This window comes from Clavelina lepadiformis, chromosome 9, assembly GCF_947623445.1.
Source record: "Clavelina lepadiformis chromosome 9, kaClaLepa1.1, whole genome shotgun sequence".
In the NCBI taxonomy this organism is placed as follows: Eukaryota; Metazoa; Chordata; class Ascidiacea; order Aplousobranchia; family Clavelinidae; genus Clavelina; species Clavelina lepadiformis.
The window spans coordinates 12,830,521-12,848,772 of NC_135248.1; the positions used below are offsets into that span (position 1 = coordinate 12,830,521).

Below are 18,252 nucleotides of genomic sequence, written 5' to 3' on the forward strand. Positions count from 1 at the left end.
CATGTTCAGGGATAATGATTTATAAGCTGGTTATGGCTGATACCTGGAATCAATTTTTAAGTTACGTTTTGTTTCTTATTGTTTTAATAACGTCCAAGCAGCGCTTATTATTATCAACCATTTACACATTTATTATTCAAGATTAAATTTCACTCATGTCAAGTTCAGTAATTAAAATCTTTGCGTTTATTTTGGTCTAAACGTCTAGCGCTGTGTAGTGAAATAGCGGAACAGCTTATAATACAACAAAACTAATACTACAGGTGAACTGTTGAGAGTCAAAATTAGACCTGAAAGGGTAACAAAAGTTTATGTTTTATCATGAAAATCGTGCGCATCATTGCATAAGGCGGGAAATTGACTCAGCAGGGCATTATTCTCGTCACGATTAGGAAGCTTGGGTCTTGTGATTAATTATAACATAAACACAATTTTTCAGGTTACATATTTTCAACTATAAAGTGCTTATTCTGTTGCAGGTGTGCATGTTTCTACGCTTTCTCACGTCAAAAGACTCATAAAAAGAATTTATTTTAAAATAAATCAGTAAATATAGTTTTGACCTTGAAATTTGACTTTTGACCTTCAGAGCATATTTTAAAAAAATTGAAAAATTGTAACAGTGACGAAAAACTTAGCAGCAAAATAATATAAAAAAGTATAACAGTTTGAGACAGGATGTAGGTCAGAGATTCGATTTTCATCTGAAATTGCGCTGAGATGTAAAAAGCAACAAAACGAAACAATGATAAATGGTCAAAATACAACATGCGATAAGCAGGAAGTGCATTGCCAAAAACGATAACATCAACTGCGCATTTTAGAAGGAAGAAGTCGTTTTCAAATGTTTATTTGTTAAGTAGTAGCTTTATTCATGGATTTTGCTTTTGCGGTCGGGATTTTATGATACTAACATTTTTTGTTAGATTTTTGTTGCTGCAGATTTTCCTTGCAGTTTAAAATGTCGCTTTCAGTGGCAGATTACCTGTATCCGTTGTCCCGCATTGCGTGTATTTCACTACTATTGTGTAACAGTTTCTTTAAGCAGATTAATTCTACAGTATTTTCTGAATTTGGCCTGAAAAAGACAAAGGTGAAGTTTGAAACTATACTCAAAATTTTATGTTGAAATAAAAGTTTTAATGAGTTTATCGGCGTTGACCCCATTCCAACTGCATGGTATTTTACAGGTGTTAAGCGGGTTACTGGTTCCTAGGCTAATTATTTTGTTACTTATTCGAAAGCTGTAAATATCGTTATTTACGAATACATAAATGTATAAATAACCACTTATCACATGCAACTATAACTTCATCTGCAAACAAGTGATTGAATACGAAATCGCATGACAGGCTGTTAACCAACTTGAATAATAATGTTTTGAAAAAGTAACCAGGGAACTGGTTACGCGAGCATGAGCAGCTACATGCAGGCGACGTCACATGCGAGCATTTGCTGCAAGAAACGCATAGAAACGTAACTATATTTCCAGATATACGATTCAAGGTTAAAAGTAATTTTCTACTCTGGCACATAAACGTTTTTCTTATGCCTACTTATGTTGTTGTAACAGATACACCGTTAAGTTAAGACGTCGAGATCTGTCGTTTTAACAACTCCAGCACAAAGCCCTTTTCCAACAGCATTATTGGCATGTGTCTAATAATGTAGGCAACGCAATAGCTGGTGGAAAATGAGATCAGATTTTTTGATGAATTGTTTTTTGCTTTTTACTGCGACAAGTTGCTTCGAAATCGCTGAAAAACCAGGAAACTGTGTCCTTCCGATCGATGGAAATGACAACAAAAGCATGTTTCTAGTGAGCGATTTCTGTGGGAAGAATGCGTCACAAGTTAATGATGAAAACAAGAGAGCGTCCACTCTGGATTATTTGTCCTGGCTCAAAAACATCGGTGACAACAAGTCATGTCATTCCAACTTCAGGATAAATAATTTACTCAAGAAAGAATGTCGAGAAATGAAATTTGATTTGTCCGTTTACCACAAAGTCATTTCTTCTCAGATCTGTGGAAAATACGATGCCGACATCTTACCAAGAAATTGCCCGTCTAAGCCAAACCATAACCAGTTGTTTGGTGAAAATTACGAACAAAATATTTCGTACCCATGTAGGTTGTATCTGTTCGTTCAAAACTTTATACAATGCACGCGACAACTAAATGTAACAGGTTCAATTCAACGAAACCATAGTGACGTTCGGTATATTTTCTACAAGGAAAAAATTTACGAAGACATTCCATTTTGTTTTCCTTTCGTTTGTCCATATTACGAGTCTTCGGATCTCGAAGAAAAACTCAGCTCCACACTTATTGGGAAAACGCTTTTTGATTGCATGCCAAGTTCCTGTCAGCTTGCCCATTACGTAATCGCTGTGGTCGATGCGTTTATGGCTTTCTTGACGGTTGTTGTGAACAGTCTTATTCTCGTTGTTGCTGTGAGGACCAAGCACTTCAGTTGTTCGCACGGGTAGGGTATGTAGGGTTTGTTCTGTTCATGTTGAAAGTAAAAGGGTATAGTTATTTACAGCTTCGTGGAAACAAATTGTCATAAACATTAAAACTTGTAATTATATTTATATCGTGTTTAAATTAATATTTCTGATCATACATTGAAATGAAAACTAATTTGCTACAAAGTACACCGTATTTTAGAGGTATTCGTTTTTAAAAAAAACCTGATTTTAAAACAACAGCCAATATATGCCTGTCTTTTTACCTTACTTTTGTAAGCAAAGAAATACAATTAATTCCAATGGACGAGTTTCGCGTCACACTGACACTAAATTTTTTCTCAAATTGTTAGATACTTCATTGTGTCCTTGGCAGTAGCTGACCTCATAGTGGGACTGATTACAGAACCGCTCATGGTGTACAGTCACTTAAGACAGAGCAAGTTACTTTTTGCTGAAGCAGATCTGCACAACGATTGGTACTGCATAGTTGCCGGATTCTTTACAAACGTTCCTCTTTGCGCATCTTTACTTGCGTTAATAGGCTCTTCGGGGTTCAGGTTTGTGTGCGCATGATCTTTAACCACAATTTGAGCATATGGTGTTAGATTGTTGTCAAGATACATACATACTATACATGCTTTTATGGTGGTTTTGCAGAACGTAAGACTACATAAGCCAGGTGAGTAGTTTCCCTAAAAGCTGATCGTTACACTTTCGACAGGTACGTTGTAATTAGTAAACCCGTCTCCTATTGGAACCACCGTGGTGGAATGAAGAAGCACGCCTTGCACATCACTATAGCGATTTGGATTTTCTCCGCAATTTTTGGCCTGATACCAGTACTAGCCCCCTCTGACCGCTACAGGATACATTTCGTCGGCATGACACTGTCAGTTAAAATGGATGAGTTTTACATATACCACATGACACTAACGACTGGCTTAGTATCGCTGTGGATTCTGACTATTTTGCTCAGGCTAAAATTGAAACGCTATGGCAAGCAACGTTTACGGCAGATGACCCGGAAATATAGCCTTCGAACCACAAAAGAGAATAGCTTTCAAACCACAAGAGAGACGGCAGTTTGTGATTTTCTGAGAGTTATTGTAACAGTATTTACAATTTGCTATCTGCCCTTAGTAATTACGCAGTCATTTGCCCGCCTCCAAAGTATTGATTTGAAGAAACTCCCGGAATCGTTTGATGTTATGAGTAACTATGCCTGGAATGTTTGCATGTTTCTTTCATCTCGCTTTGTTCTTGGAAACTCGTTTGCAAACTTCTTTATTTACCTAATTAAAGACAAAGGCTTCAAAAAAGCCTTGTTTACAGCTACAAGCTTGGGCAAGCTTCGATGAATTTGCAATAAATAACTTGTTAAATTCACTGATATCGAAAAAGTGCTGACGTACTCTGCAAACTATGTAAAAATGGTTATAAGATATCGTTGATTGCAAAGTATAATATTGAAGATAAACGTGAAAAAGAAATATTGAATTTCATGAAACTGACATTTCGAAAAATCTTGTTTTTACCATAACATTTATTGATCGTTTGGTACCTTGCTAGATTCTAGCCGTTAGGAGTTCATCAGAAAATAAAACGTGTTACTTTTTAGATGTGATTTTTTAAAGGAATAGATTTTATGCAGCAAATTTGATAAATTTGACGTTAATTAAAAGTTTATTCATCTCGAGTCGGCCTTGGTATCGTAATCTGAACCAAACCCATGACATACTTAACAAATTTATATTTTAAAAGGCAAGCATTTATGGATAGCCTGGTAGGCCATGTAAAAACTTTCCTGGCATAAGATCAACTGAGATGTCTATAGTTATAACGCTGGAGGTGCTCAACCAGCTGATCTTATCAAAGCGTGACTACATCTCATTGGAGCATAACAGATAAACAAGAAAGAGAAGATAAACAAGATTGGTTCGTCTTTGTTTAGTGCACGTCTTCACTGCAGTTTGGTTGAAAAACAAAAACTTGTTTGGACTTGGATTTTACGTAGTTGTTATAGCTGTGGTGATTATTGATATTTGCAAATTCACTGATAATCATTTAGTCGCAAATTTGTTCCTGGTCCACATAAAATGTCATAAATTTGCAATTTACCGTGTGAAAAGTATTTTTTAGTATGACCATGACATTGATTTATATTTTATAGGCTATATTTGTAATCATATGATAATAATTCGGAAGCGCGTTAACGTTTAAATATTATGAGGTTGCGGCAGACGTAGTGAGTGCAAAAAACTAACGTTTTTATAAGCTCGTATGCTTTTCTGAGGGAGTTTACTGTATGTCTTGCTATAGATAGTTTGACTTCACAAAACGCGATTGCATTTTTATTTGTTGATTATCTTGTATTGTACCGGTCCCTTGAACTCAATCAGCCCTCAGCCGGTGAAAGCATAAGTTTTATGAATTCATGTTCCATGAATTTTTTTTGCGCAAACAAATGCCAAGTTCAAATTTATACTTGCATGTTTATTATTTCAATCTAAAAAACTGCATAAAATTCTGCAAAAGTAAGAAACAGGGTAGGTTAAGGGCTCTAAAACAGGGATGTCCAACCTTTTATTATAGTGGGCCGCATTGTCACTTGAAATAATTGAATGGGTCGCAAAACCTATTAAATTTCAAGAAAAATTGGTACATGAAGTACATACTTTTGGAGTGAAAATGACTAGCGGACCGCACAAAAATCTCAGGCGGGCCGCAGGTTGGACATCCCTGCTCTAAAGGATCAGTGTATCTTACGATTAAGAATCACTGATCTAAAATATTAAGGCTGGATAACAGTTACGTCTGTTATTCTAAGTATGCAATTGCTTTATACGTTTTATATTTGAACAACTTGTATTAGGCTAGACTAAAATATCAGCCAGAGACGAACAAAAAAAATTGTTCACAAAATTGTAAGTTTCCTTTTTATAAACAGTTTGCATGGTACTTATACTGACCTTATGCTACTGACTGTGACCCTATTCGAGAAATTACATTTAAATTTCTTGTAATGTTATGGTAGTAGTAGTACACTAAAATGCCAACAGCAGCTGAAATATTGACCATAATTGAAAATCTTTTGCTTGTCTGACTATCAACTCGGAGTCAGGTTAAGTATGTTCTGAGCTTTCCTGCATACAAAAGTTTGCTTAAAAACTCCTAAAATGCAAGATGTTTGGTCCACTACAAAAATGTGGTACAATACATATTAATTTACGGCTACATTTTCTGGTAGAGAGACACGTAGAATACTTGAGTTTTGCTCTTTGAATGTAAGTAAAAATTCTGATTCATTGATTTGTGTTTTTCATCTAATTTTCGATGCTTAAATCATCTGCAGCAAGAAAATCTAAGGCTAACACCCAATAAACCATCAGCTAATTTCATGCTTTCACAAACATATTGCCTAATGTTGTTCTAATTAAAAGGTTTGCTTCAACAAAGAATTTTCTTACATTGCAATAGTAGCCTTAGAAGGCTATAGTGGTCTTTAGTGCATGCTCACATTATTTTCAATTTACCGAACAATTTGCAAAATATTTAATCGGTTTTGTATTTTTGCCTAGAGCAAATGTTAAGTGAAGTTCACAAATTTTTATCATTGTAAAGGTGAAGGTGTGTCCAAAGCTTTAGTTCATGAAGCTATATGTAAATTACTGCGCAGTCTGATTAAAAGTTTCTGCGCGGTAGAGATTGGTTTAGTTGCATAAAAAGTTGATTCTTGTTTAAATCTTGACTGATTTAGAAAATTTCAGCTTTAAAATGTCTGCAAAATTTAGTCTTGTTTTGGTCAAGTAAGTGGTATACACAATACATACAGTAATCCCACTCATTTTAAGAAAACATTGTACAAATCTTAGTAATTGTTATATTTATAGAATAAATAGTGTTTGATAATCATTTAAATTTATGCATTTAAATTATTATAGGTTTTGTATAATGTCCAAGTTCACAGGAATTTTTAATCAGTTGTTGTTGATGTGGAAATAATATTTATATATATTAATTACATATAACTTTCAATTTGCATCATTTTGCTTGTCCTAATAAGATTTAGAATATTGCCAAAGGGTTTGGGATTAAGAGTAAATTAGAAGTGCTGATGATGTTACCTTCTAAAAGCAATTTTAACGTCACAACAGCAGTAAACAATATGATGAATGTGTTTGCAACTTAATCATTTGTATACATAGTAACTACCTCTACATCAGTCAGATGTCAGACCCATGTAGTTTACAAGTCAATCACATTCATATCTGATAATAAAAATGAATTGTGGGTTAAAATCTGAAGAACTAACATAGAGTTAGCAAGAGTTAGAATAAAGAATGAATATAATTAAGAATTAACTATTTTTATATATTAGACAAGTTTTGGTAGAATCTTTCACTTGCAAGGATAATACAACTTGATACTATTTTAACCTTTTAAACACATTTTTAAACATTCAATGCTTTTTACATACCTTGTTAAATAAAGTTTAAAAGGTGACCTACTTCTTAGCATGTTGTTACACTAAGGCTGGAGTTCAATTAAGTCTAAAGTGACTTCTTCACTGTATGTAGGTCACGCAGCCTGTTGTTAAAGACAGACTGTTAGGTTAGGAGAAGGGGTATCCAAAAATTATATTTAAGGTTTTATTGGAGTTAGATTTAGATTACTATATTATAAAATTTTAATTAGGTTAAGAATAAACTATGAAAAATAACTTGGAACGCACAATATTTTTTGGTAAAATAGTGGCAGCCAATTAAATATCTATATACATCTGGGGCAATTTCATTGCTTGCTCAAACAAAATTGGACTTTGACCTCTGAAAAAGGCTTTGTTGACTTTTTTCCTCTCCCTGTTTTTCTCTACTCTCTAGTCGTTATACAGTCAGTGTTGGCGTCAATGTAGTTTTAATAAATTCCTGTTGATGAAGCTGAATTACATTCTGAGTCTAATTTTATATTGATAACATATAAAAGATTTCAGATAACATTTAAATGAGTACAAACTAAGAGCAAAACCGCCACTTTTTCTGACCAAGATTAAAGAACTGTACAACATATATGAAATTTTTTTGTCTTTTCAAGTTTTGGGTGTTAGCATTGTCTGTACCATAACGGTACATTTATAATATTATTTTCAGAATTTAAAGGCATTTCTTGCAGTTTCTTCAGAATCCCTTAACCAAGCAGTGTTCTTGACTTCTTCATGGTTTGTGTAAATATTTACTCTGCCACTTTTGAACTTAGATTATATAAAGTTGTTTGCATAATATTTCATCGCTTGTCGTAACAGTTCTTGTGTCGCAACCTAGTTTTTTGTTTGTTTGAATTTGATTGTGTGGGGCTCCTAAATTCTAAACTAGGGCTTCCACAATGTTGTTAGATACACTTGAGTTAAATAAAATAGAATTAAGTTTGAGAGCACTTTGTTGGGTAAATGTAATTATATAATATTGGAGCATGTGTAGTTCATCTTACAGTTACTGTGTTTGTCACCAATACTTTTTAGGTTAAAGTTTATGCTGATAGTAAATATCTAATTATTGTGCAATCAACCAACAACCCTTTGCGAAACTTTACCAGTGTGTTGTGTTGTAACATATTTACTACAATTCAGCTTTTCACTAATGTGCAGCAATGTGGACTTTGAACTGTTTAAAGTTTACCCAAGCATTTTTTCAGCCACATCATACTTGGCCACGCTGGCTTAATTCACTGTATGATGATGTCAGCTACAATCTCAGCATTTCTGAAGTTGACTTGTTTTTGTTTCCAGTTTTATTAACCAGTTTTGATATTTTAAAGACTAGAACAGAAAAATTGCAAGACTAGAACAGATATATTAACTGTGAATTAAGTTTAGTTCTGCTTAAGCTGCATGTTTTTAGGCGGTTACATTTTCTTTGTGCATGTTTGGAGTGCATTTATATGTTGTATTTGTACATTGTAGGCCGGCATAACAGTGTAGTAATTTGTTTATTTTTGTTGTGATTTTTGAATAAATCAAAGAAGTGATGGGTCTGACACAGATCATTTGCTGGTTGTGTGTTTGTCTTTGTTGCGGTTTCGCTTCAGGTTGGTGTTGGTTATTATCTTATTGTTAAAGTTAATTATGTCGGTATTGGTTCTTGTGATAATGTATCTGTTGCACATAATGCATTTATACGTAATAGCCATAGTATTTACAATATTTATATATATTAGCAATTTTTATAACCTGCTCTATTGTTCGCTGCAGTAAATTGAGGTAGGATTAAAACTGCCATAAATTCTATCCTCGAATGCCCATATTATGCAAATATTCTAATCATTCCTTGTATGTTTTTAGTAAAATTATAGTTTTTCAATCTTTCAGTTGCTTCTGCTGGCCCGTATTATGAAAAAGACAAGCTCTATCGCTATAGTTACGAGACCGAGGTTATCCTAAATGAAGCTGATCTAGCCACTGAAGACAAAGTCCATCGCATGCACGCAGACGTTGGTGAGTTATTACCACATGTACAATATCGTATTTCAATGCGAAATGTACGAGAATTTAAACAGCGGACGATTATACTCAAGGACATGGTTTGGTTTCGTCCTGGATTGTATCCAACTGGGTTGAATTGAACGGGATTGGAAGTGGCACTTAACCTAAAAATATAATTTGTAATAATTAAGCACTCTTGTTATATCCTGTGTTTCTACTTTGGGTTATTTCATCTCCAGGGCTGAAGTTAATCGCTATCTTTGAGCTCACGGCCAGATGGACTGATCCAGAAAACCAGAACGATCAAATTATTGAAATGAAGGTACGATGAAGAATAAAATTTATATAGTAATACTGAGCATAGAGATCACATTGCACAAGTGAATCGCTTGATGTGAGTTTCAGTTTGGGGTTTTTGGAGCTGGAAACTAAACCTTTGCAACACAAAAACTATATATTTTATAGCAAGTAAGCAAAAATAGACAAGAATTCTTTCTCTGGCTTTGCACAACCAAGGAGCGAATCGAAAACCAGGGTTGCCAATAACAAAAAATATAAATAATGTGCAAAGGTCGTGAATAGACAACCTTTGTGCATTAACAATAGAAGTAGTTCATCGATCTGCCAATGGATTTATTTTACATGGATCTTAGATATATATTATATACAATAACTCACAAGGTAACCTTTATGTGAAATCTTTAGTTTCAAGAAGCCGAGATTTTCAATGTAAGTGATCGATTGAAACAAGATAATTCTTTCCATTCAATTCGAAGGAGCAAATCACTAAGAAGTATTGCTAAGCCCCTTATATTTAGATCAACACATGGAAAGGTAGGATTTTCAGAACTTATTCTTGTTATTTATCATGCAATAATATAAACAAGTATTTATTATAAAGCATCATGTAAAATTTTCTGTTTCTGTCAACAAAAATAACCAATGGTAATTGTTTGTTCTAAATGGTAGTGGTAACTTGTAGTACCAATGATAATTGTGGCTATTAAAAAAAAAGTTTTGTTACTGTAATCTTTATTTTGGTGCAATGCACAGTTATTCTAAAATTTGTTCATTATTTCAGGTGGTTTCCCTTTATGTAAGCAGCAGCGAAACTATTTCATCGTTAAACGTAAAGAGAGGAATGCTTGGTCTAATGCAAGTACAGTCGAACACTGGTCAAAGAACAGAGGTAACTTATGCGTCACCATCCTCTCAGCAACCTGAAATTTTTCAAAAGCTTTAAGTTGAAAGTCATCAAATAGCTTGAAGTGTTTACATAAATTTTTTGCATAAATTTTTTGTATGCTACTACATGGTGTTAGTTTTTCACTGATGACTTGTCTACATTTTACTCAAAATCCAGGAGGATCCATCCGGGACCTGCAGTGTGTCGTACGAAGTCACTGCTGCCGAAGTCAAGAAAGTGAAGGACATGGATAGTTGTGAAAATAATGAAGAAGGTTTTGATTCTTTAAACCAGGTAGATTGTCTCTCGGGGTATTAACAACTAAAAACAAAACAGGACAGCCGGTGCATTGTTGCAACTTGCAGTTTTACCTTTTTTTGAATGGAAGTTATTTGAATGTGAAAATGCGCAGCCGTGCAGATTACAAGCGTATTATTAAAATATTTTGTTGATGTTATCGTTGCATCTTAAAGTGCAGTAATCACAGTTACAAAGCAGAAGTGTGCCTAAATATCAACTTGTTACTGAACACCTTATCGCTTTCATTTCACTGTGCAATTCCTTATACACTGTCATTTTTCTTGAAGGCTCTTGGAGTCACAACGGCGTCAACTAGCCGAGCGCTTTATACACTCTCTGATGATTTGTCTCACATCTTATTTGCTGTTGCCATGGAATCAAAGTCTATCCGAGTTAATGTAAAACAGGATATTTCTCTCTTTATTCGTGGCAGGTTGGTAGATGGTGGTTTAGTCTTTCCACGATTCAACGATTCAATTGTCAGTTCTTCTCTTGAAGTAAAACTTTTACCAACTAGTTCTCCAACCAAAATATGAATTTGTTTGTCGCCATCATTCTCTGCAATCTGTCAGGTGTTGCTTTATAAATGTTCTGTATCAAATCACAGACAAAAACTTGGGCTGCTTGAGATTGAAGACCAGAAATCACGGACATCGTCAACCGCAGATGCCGCTCTTAAGGCTTTTGCAGCCGGTAAATTTACGCTTAAAACTCCATAAGAAATTTTTTCACAATCGGTGTGTACATTATTAAAATGTCCAAAAATATTTTCCAGAGAGAAGAAATGAAGGAGATTCTTATATAAAACAGGCGCTGACTTCAACAAGAGATTCAAAAGATTGTGCTGAAGGATGTTTAAATGTAAGATTCTCACTCATTTTATGTTGCATGTGATGCCCTCGAAAAGTTTAACAAGGTTTAACAAAAGTCGAAAAGTTTAACAAACAAACTAACGTTAGTATCTCTTAGGCCAGTGTTTCCAAAAGATTGGTAATGACCGAAATATGAGTTATCATCATTGTACTGATGGGCCAAAATTATGTTTTCCACATAGACAACCATTGATATTGTAGTGGCTAAAAATGATATACTGTATACAGTTATGTTTAGGTTTTCAAGCAATGTGTAAAACTGTCTTACAATGTCAAACTACTGCAGTGCACCTCTACTCTTTTTGCTTTAGCTAACTATTTAATTAAGAGTTACCTTTGCTCACAAAATCATTTTAGCAAGTGCGCACATCAGACTAATCAGACAAATTAAGAACGAATGCAGTGTGGTTTTGCTTTTAAAACGACATTTTTGTCCTTAACTTGGTGCAATTGTCTGTTATGATCATCTCTCTACACTCACATCTCTATTTATGTCAAAAATGTTGGCGATAATGGCATGATAAGGATTCAGAGTTTTGCATTCCCCTCTTTTTCACAGATTCAAGACATCTTGGAACTTCATCATGAAGATTTAACTAAGGTCAACATGGCTAACAGTAGTTCAGTTCAAGCTTATCTCACTGCTGTTCGTGCAGCCAGGCAGGCGGACAAGAAAACGCTGTCAAAAATGATGAAGGATAAAGCCAATGAAGATATCAGGTCGGTCTTAATCCTCAATTTACTTTAAAACCTTTAGGTCACCTAAATATAGCTCTTCTTGCCTGTAATGTGACATGGATGTATTTAAGACATTTTCACAGATCATTACAGTAAGCTTGAAGCCCTGGTTTGATCTGATGTAGACATAACCTCCATCAGTAAAATCACATCAGAAGTATCTCACAATCTCTATCTCATCTTGCTTTTCTGTTCAGACTGACCCTAATCGACGTGCTTGCCGCTACTCAAACCCCTGCATCTCAAGCTGTTCTCATGAAGAATTTGGATTTTACTAAAACGGAGAATACGGGAGACATCGAACGTGCTCTCTCAGGGATTGCTTTCTCGTCGCATCCATCGGAACTTGCTCTGAAAGATCTTGCTGTGAGTATCCTCCATTTCAATTATCACACAGGTCCTTGAGTGTCAGACTTGCGAGTGCTGGTTAGGGTTTGAATGTTTGTTATATTTGATGTTTTTGGTTACTAGTTTTATAACCTGTGGTAGCGCTAAATGAAACCCATAACATAGGGGTGCCCCACATGTGTATGACACACCTGTGTTGTAATAACCCAACCGAACCAGAGATAATGCTAAAGTTAATAAAATTATTTTGATATTCTCGATGTTTTAGGATAAATTTCTTTTCAAAATTTATAAATTTAAGAAATGACCATGGATGTAGGACTTGATTTTTATCACTTGTTTGGAGTTCAAAGGTTTTGAGTTTTGGGTCATGTTTGGGATTAAAGTACGACTACAAATATCATATTTCTCACATTTTACAGAAAGTATTTAAAGGAAAAATTGGGAACCCAAAGATTAAGGAGACAGTAGCCCTTGCCATTGGTGCTGTTCTTAATAAGTTTTGCAGAATAAAAGAGGGAAATTGCAAGCGTAAGGTTTGTCTTAATAGTGAAAACATTGCTCTTAAAGTAGCTTAACTTTGTATAGGACAGACTTCATAGTACTTTTATTTGAATAACGTTTCTTGACTGCATAGTGTTTGTGAGATCGAGAAATTGATTTGCTTTTCTAGGTAAAAGTGGCGATGGTTAAACTATTTCCATTTTCATGGCTATATAAGTTCTGTGTTAGCTTTGTTCTGATATTCTTAGATTTAATTTGTCTTAAACAATGTCTCTTGTTGTTTATTGTTATTAACTCGCTCCATATATCTGTACCAAAACCAAAAGTAATGTGATGTCAATGTAGGTTGTAAAGGAAGTCCGAGACATGATGCTTCAGGGTTTAAAAGAAGCGGAGAGTGAAGACGACCAAACCCTTTACATCCACTTTGTGAGAAACTCAGCCCAGCCTGGCTTCATACCACAGCTCCTTCATTATGCTGAGAATAGCGCGTACCCCCTTGTGCACCACCTAGCGATCACATCACTCGGAGTGTACGACAATTCCCAGTTAAATAAGGACGTCATTCCGGTTATGAGTCGAATTTTCCACCAGAATTGGAAGAAATATGAAAGCACAGTCCGCTCGGCTGCAGCTAATCAGATCCTCATGGCCGATCCATCTGAGCGCGACGTTCAGAACCTGGTCCTGTCGCTTCCGGAACTCAAGTCCAGGGAACTGGCCAATTTCATCTACGCACGCATAATGGATCTTATTAAGACCGGTCATTCATCCAGGTATGTCGGGTGCAACGTTGATTATGACGCAATAAGGACGTTTGAATGGCTGGACGTAGATGCAGATGCTTTGAATTAACTCTTTGCGGACAAAGATTTGTTCGTGAATACTGTCATTGTTTGCTATGAGCCTATAACGATGGAAAGAAACCTTGCCTATCGATTTGATAGCGTGTAATTGACAGACGGTAATTATGTTATCTGCTGAAAATTTTATAACGCAACTTCTGTTTTCTAGACCTACCTTGCTGAAGGTATTGCAAGACAGATCATACGGAAATTACTGGACTTTAGCGCAAGCTGGTATGGCGTCCGCGTTCACCGGTTATATTTTTAAGTGAGTATTAACAACGCCTACAAATAAGTAGGCGCCTTTATATTCTGCCTTTCATTTATGCAGCGTTTTTCCGGAGCACATGGACGTTCCCACATTATACCGCGTGAAAGTGAACGTAAAAATTGCACTAAAATACTTCTGTTGGAAAATGCGCTCATACGTGTTCAGTGACTGCGGCTCAAATGGTGAAAAATCATCAGGAAATTACAACCTTGCATGAACTTTTCTCAAAAAAAAAAGTCAAAAATGTACATCCTTAAACCATGCTCGATCAAACGTACGCTCATCGACTATAGGACCACGTGGCACTAAACAGATACAACTAACAAACTTCGTCGCATCATATAATTACGAATTAATGTTTAGTGGCACGGAATCTCACGGAACCTACGGTCTCTTCATGGAATATAGCAACGCTGGGATGATGAGAAGAACAGCAGTCGACTTCAGCCTGCATGGCAAAGGTGACAACATTGCTCTTACTCAGGTAAGTCTTTGACTAACCTGCACTGGTCGGTCGGTTCCGGATTTAATCGATCTCGGACCCCAACTTGATGCTTTTTAAACCCGTTATTATCGAGCCTTGATATAATAGGCAATGGCATCCTACTCTTGCTTCATCAGCAAAGCAAAGTGCTCTCTTGCGTTTGCTCGCCCCGTGCAATAGCAACGATGGGAATTAACTAATGAAACTCGCGGATGCGTTATATCTACCCCGTTTCAAGTTTCAACAACCGTTTAAACGAATAATTTTTTTCAGCTGGGTATCGTCGCCCAGGGCTTAGAGGGGTTGACCGGAAGTGCAGCGGACGAGGGCGAAGAAGAACTTGACTCGATGGTGGGTATGGCGTCGTCCATGATGGGGGTCAAACTGCGACCTTTGACCTTTTTCCGAGGTTACAGCAACATGATGTCACTGATATGGTCGGGCAGCTCTGGTGACCCCGCAGGAGTGGAAGCCTTTTTGCTTCTCACAGACCATTTACAGGTGCTTAGTTACGTCACCATCCTAGCTTTATGACGCCAGTCGTCCTTGTCCTTAGCGATTTATTTTGAAAGCTGTTTTGTGGTTTTTGTGTTTTTGAACGTGGGTGTTGTGTGTATTAGATTTAGGCGTGTCCTGTTACCTCACTGCCTTAGTGCAGAATTGAAGCTCGCACAACTGATAAAAAAATACTGCGATTTTCGTGCCATAGTGTTATGTGGGCTCGGGATTTTAAATAAAAGTCTTTCTTGCCTGTTTTGCTCGAGAATTCGATAAAGTAGCGTAACTCAAAATCTTTGGTCCAAGTCCATTTTCTTGTAAACAATTTTGCCGTCGTATTGTCAAATTCATACAATTGGCGAGTTTTTGAAACCTTTTGTCCTTTCAGCATATTCTCATGGCATCCGGACTACGGATCAAGGCGGAAGTCCTGGGAGCAATATCCACCAAGATAACGGCGGAGATCGCGTTTTCGCTTTGGAATCGTAACGTTGAGATCGTGAGCAAAAACGAGTGAGTTGCCTTCTTTGTTTATTACGACATTATTTCATCTATGACGTCATGGTTTGGCCGTATTATGTCGCAGATTAAAGATAACTTGTAACGGGGGACTTCCCTAATTCATCCGCGTCTTATGCTGCACTTTATAATGTTTCATCGGATACTCTGTTCAGTAAAAAATGTTAGATAGAGACAATTGTAGCGTGACTTATGGTTCCTATGCGTGACTGTGGTTTCGCTTGTTTTTTTTATTTACAACTGAGATAGATTAAATACAAAAACAAACTTGAAGGTTGAATAACGGTTTCTCAATTTAATTTGTTTGCGACCACCGTGTCTCAGACATGACTTGTCACTAAGTTTTATAACAAAGCTGAGTGTAGTCACATGCTACGTCATAATCAGACATTTGTTAGATAATAATCAGCCTTTGTTTTTATAAATGACATCACAATCGTATTTCAGAGGAGCGCTATCAGTTCAGTGCCGTCTCACTCTAGAATCCCCTATTGTGAGAGCCTCTGTTCGAAACCAGTTCGACGCACAGACGGGTCTTCTTTTCTCGGTCTTCACAGATTTCTCATCTTTGCCGCCGAAATCTTGCATGAGACTTTCCCATCCTTCCTTTTCGATGGAGTGAGTATATTGAGTTGAGACGTTTTTGTGTTTTGTTGTATTTTGAGCTGAATCTTACCACCGCAGTTTTCGCTGATTGCTGTTTTGTCACCATTAAGCATCTTTCTAATGCTTTGATTTTTTTGTTTGGATTGTTATCATGCGTTAAAGTGGTTAAACGAATTAATATGCCGACGCGGAATCGACTACTTTATTCAATATATTGTTTTGTCATAAACCTTTGAAGAATCAAGATCAAAGTTATCCCGACTAATTTTCCGTTCGTTAGCAGTTGTGTAAATACTAACGACGATACAAAAATCCAATATGTATCGACAATCAGCATAAAACAACTGATATTCTGTTATTGTTATCGATCTTCTGTGTTTCAGGAAATCGCTGAGAAAATACGAACGAGTCAAAGGTTCCAATAAACGCCTTCTGTCCATGTGGCGTCAAAGCCAGGACGTATTAGGCCGCACACTGCCTTTGCATTTGGGAAACTCCCAAATGTGTACGAAGATAGTGACGTCATAACGTCTGGGTCATCGCTTGGAAAACTGAACTTTATAGAAAAGATCCTGCCCCATATTGAAACATTGCAGCTTGCGAGTAATTGCCGGCTTGTGTTCGAATGTGCTATAACTGTCGTAATCCGAGCCATAGTTACTATATAATGCTGCTACGTTAGCCGGGCGTTTTCAAACTTTTGTCTTGTACGTGCGTACTTCACTACTTGTGTTTCTGTTTGTGCTTAAACAGCGAAGTGCAATTGAAGTTAGTATTTGCTAAGAACGTATTCATATAACGTTGATTTGCAATCAGATTAATGTACCATGCGATGTCTTATCGTTGATTTGTATAGGAGGTTAACTCAAAATCTATCACAACTACTCCAAAGCCTATGTGGATTTTTTTGTAATTTTCCACAGTTTTCAAATCTCTGTATCGCTTACAAATGTATTGTCCAGTTGAGAATTGATATTGACTTTTGTGACGTTGGCTGCTTTCAATTTTACGACGTCTGCAAAGTAATATTTTACATGACAATGCAAATTTTGAAAGCACGAGAAACTACTTGAAAACTCAACTACCTTTGCTATTGTTATGATCAACAGGGAATAAGTCATATGGAATGGTGACGTCATCGCTCGTGCTTGTATCATCATACGTTTTAGTTTTTGAATAACTTTGCTGCATCCAACATTTTAATTTAAGCAATAAATCGTGTATAGTGTTCTGCTAATCCTAGCCAGTATTTTATGCTTTATCAGCTTATTTTGCTCTTGTGAAACCCAACTTCTTTGTCTTCCGACGAATGTGGATTGATATTTGTTGCTTACGAGCGACTTATTACGACGCTTTTTTCTACTGTGAGTTCCACCTTATATGTGAAGACCAAGGTGCCAACTGTCTCTCGTTACGATGGATTTTCTTGCAATTTGTAATTTTTGATGATTCTTCTTGCCAAATAATAGCCCGCAGCATACGTCGCAGTGGATGATTCTTCTCATGCAAGAGTGATTTTGTCGATGTAATGGCTTTTTATCGCGTTTTTGTGAAGCCTTTGTATTTTTCTACGAATTCTAAATTGAACGTTTTCTTTAGCTCAAGCTATGGGTATTTTCCATTACACCGAGTGATTTTTACTCGTCCGACTTTCGTCACGCCCTTCTGTAAATTCTTCTGATATTTGTACACGATATTGTGCGGACTTAAAAGGTAAAATGTAATGCAAATGTCTTGAAAATACAAAGGACATTATTGTTTAAGCTGAGTGTTGAAAAAGTTGCGAAATTTGGACAGAAAAGAGCTAATACAAAGCTCGTGATACCTTTGCAATCTTAACAAATCATTGGTAAAATCAAGGAGATGTTATTCGAAACAAAAAATTTAGTAAAGTTTACAATAATTGACGAACGGTTGAGAACCTGCTAAAATTTGTAAGAATTTGCAGGGCTAATGCAGTGGCAAGCGTTAATACCATATTATGTAGCAGTCACGCATTAACGAATGCTGAAAATTTGTGTTACTTGAGGCCAAACTTACAGCTTTTCGCCTGCTTGTCAGAATACAGTTTAAAGGGAACTGATCTGGTCTCTAACGTTATGGCCAGGTGGTTTAACTGGTTTAGAATGCGGA

The 18,252-nt window shown here is 36.2% G+C and overlaps 2 protein-coding genes across 2 annotated transcripts; both read left to right on the forward strand.

Annotated features, from left to right (window-relative positions):
* The first annotated feature begins 1,230 nt into the window (after positions 1-1,230).
* LOC143471000 (uncharacterized) lies at positions 1,231-8,429 on the forward strand. The gene is made up of 3 exons (XM_076969313.1): positions 1,231-2,487; positions 2,824-3,030; positions 3,195-8,429. The coding sequence occupies exons 1-3, from the start codon at positions 1,694-1,696 to the stop codon at positions 3,829-3,831; spliced, it is 1,638 nt and encodes a 545-aa protein (XP_076825428.1). The 5' UTR covers positions 1,231-1,693; the 3' UTR covers positions 3,832-8,429.
* On the forward strand, positions 8,339-17,882 carry LOC143470998 (microsomal triglyceride transfer protein-like). Its single transcript, XM_076969309.1, has 19 exons — positions 8,339-8,554; positions 8,835-8,960; positions 9,188-9,270; positions 9,654-9,782; positions 10,030-10,137; positions 10,312-10,428; positions 10,722-10,867; positions 11,042-11,127; positions 11,210-11,295; positions 11,866-12,026; positions 12,242-12,410; positions 12,815-12,928; positions 13,242-13,672; positions 13,911-14,009; positions 14,376-14,496; positions 14,770-14,997; positions 15,383-15,507; positions 15,961-16,131; positions 16,503-17,882. Exons 1-19 carry the CDS (start codon positions 8,494-8,496, stop codon positions 16,645-16,647), a joined length of 2,706 nt encoding a protein of 901 aa, XP_076825424.1. The 5' UTR covers positions 8,339-8,493; the 3' UTR covers positions 16,648-17,882.
* The last annotated feature ends 370 nt before the right edge of the window (positions 17,883-18,252 follow it).

Excerpts from the sequence above, each read along its gene's own strand:
- LOC143471000 (XM_076969313.1), top strand. The coding sequence starts at position 1,694 with ATGAGATCAGATTTTTTGATGAATTGTTTTTTGCTTTTTACTGCGACA. Across the intron at positions 2,488-2,823 it reads CACTTCAGTTGTTCGCACGG|ATACTTCATTGTGTCCTTGG; the intron begins GTAGGGTATGTA and ends TCAAATTGTTAG. Across the intron at positions 3,031-3,194 it reads ATAGGCTCTTCGGGGTTCAG|GTACGTTGTAATTAGTAAAC; the intron begins GTTTGTGTGCGC and ends CACTTTCGACAG.
- LOC143470998 (XM_076969309.1), top strand. The coding sequence starts at position 8,494 with ATGGGTCTGACACAGATCATTTGCTGGTTGTGTGTTTGTCTTTGTTGC. Across the intron at positions 8,555-8,834 it reads TTGTTGCGGTTTCGCTTCAG|TTGCTTCTGCTGGCCCGTAT; the intron begins GTTGGTGTTGGT and ends TCAATCTTTCAG. Across the intron at positions 9,783-10,029 it reads TTAGATCAACACATGGAAAG|GTGGTTTCCCTTTATGTAAG; the intron begins GTAGGATTTTCA and ends TCATTATTTCAG.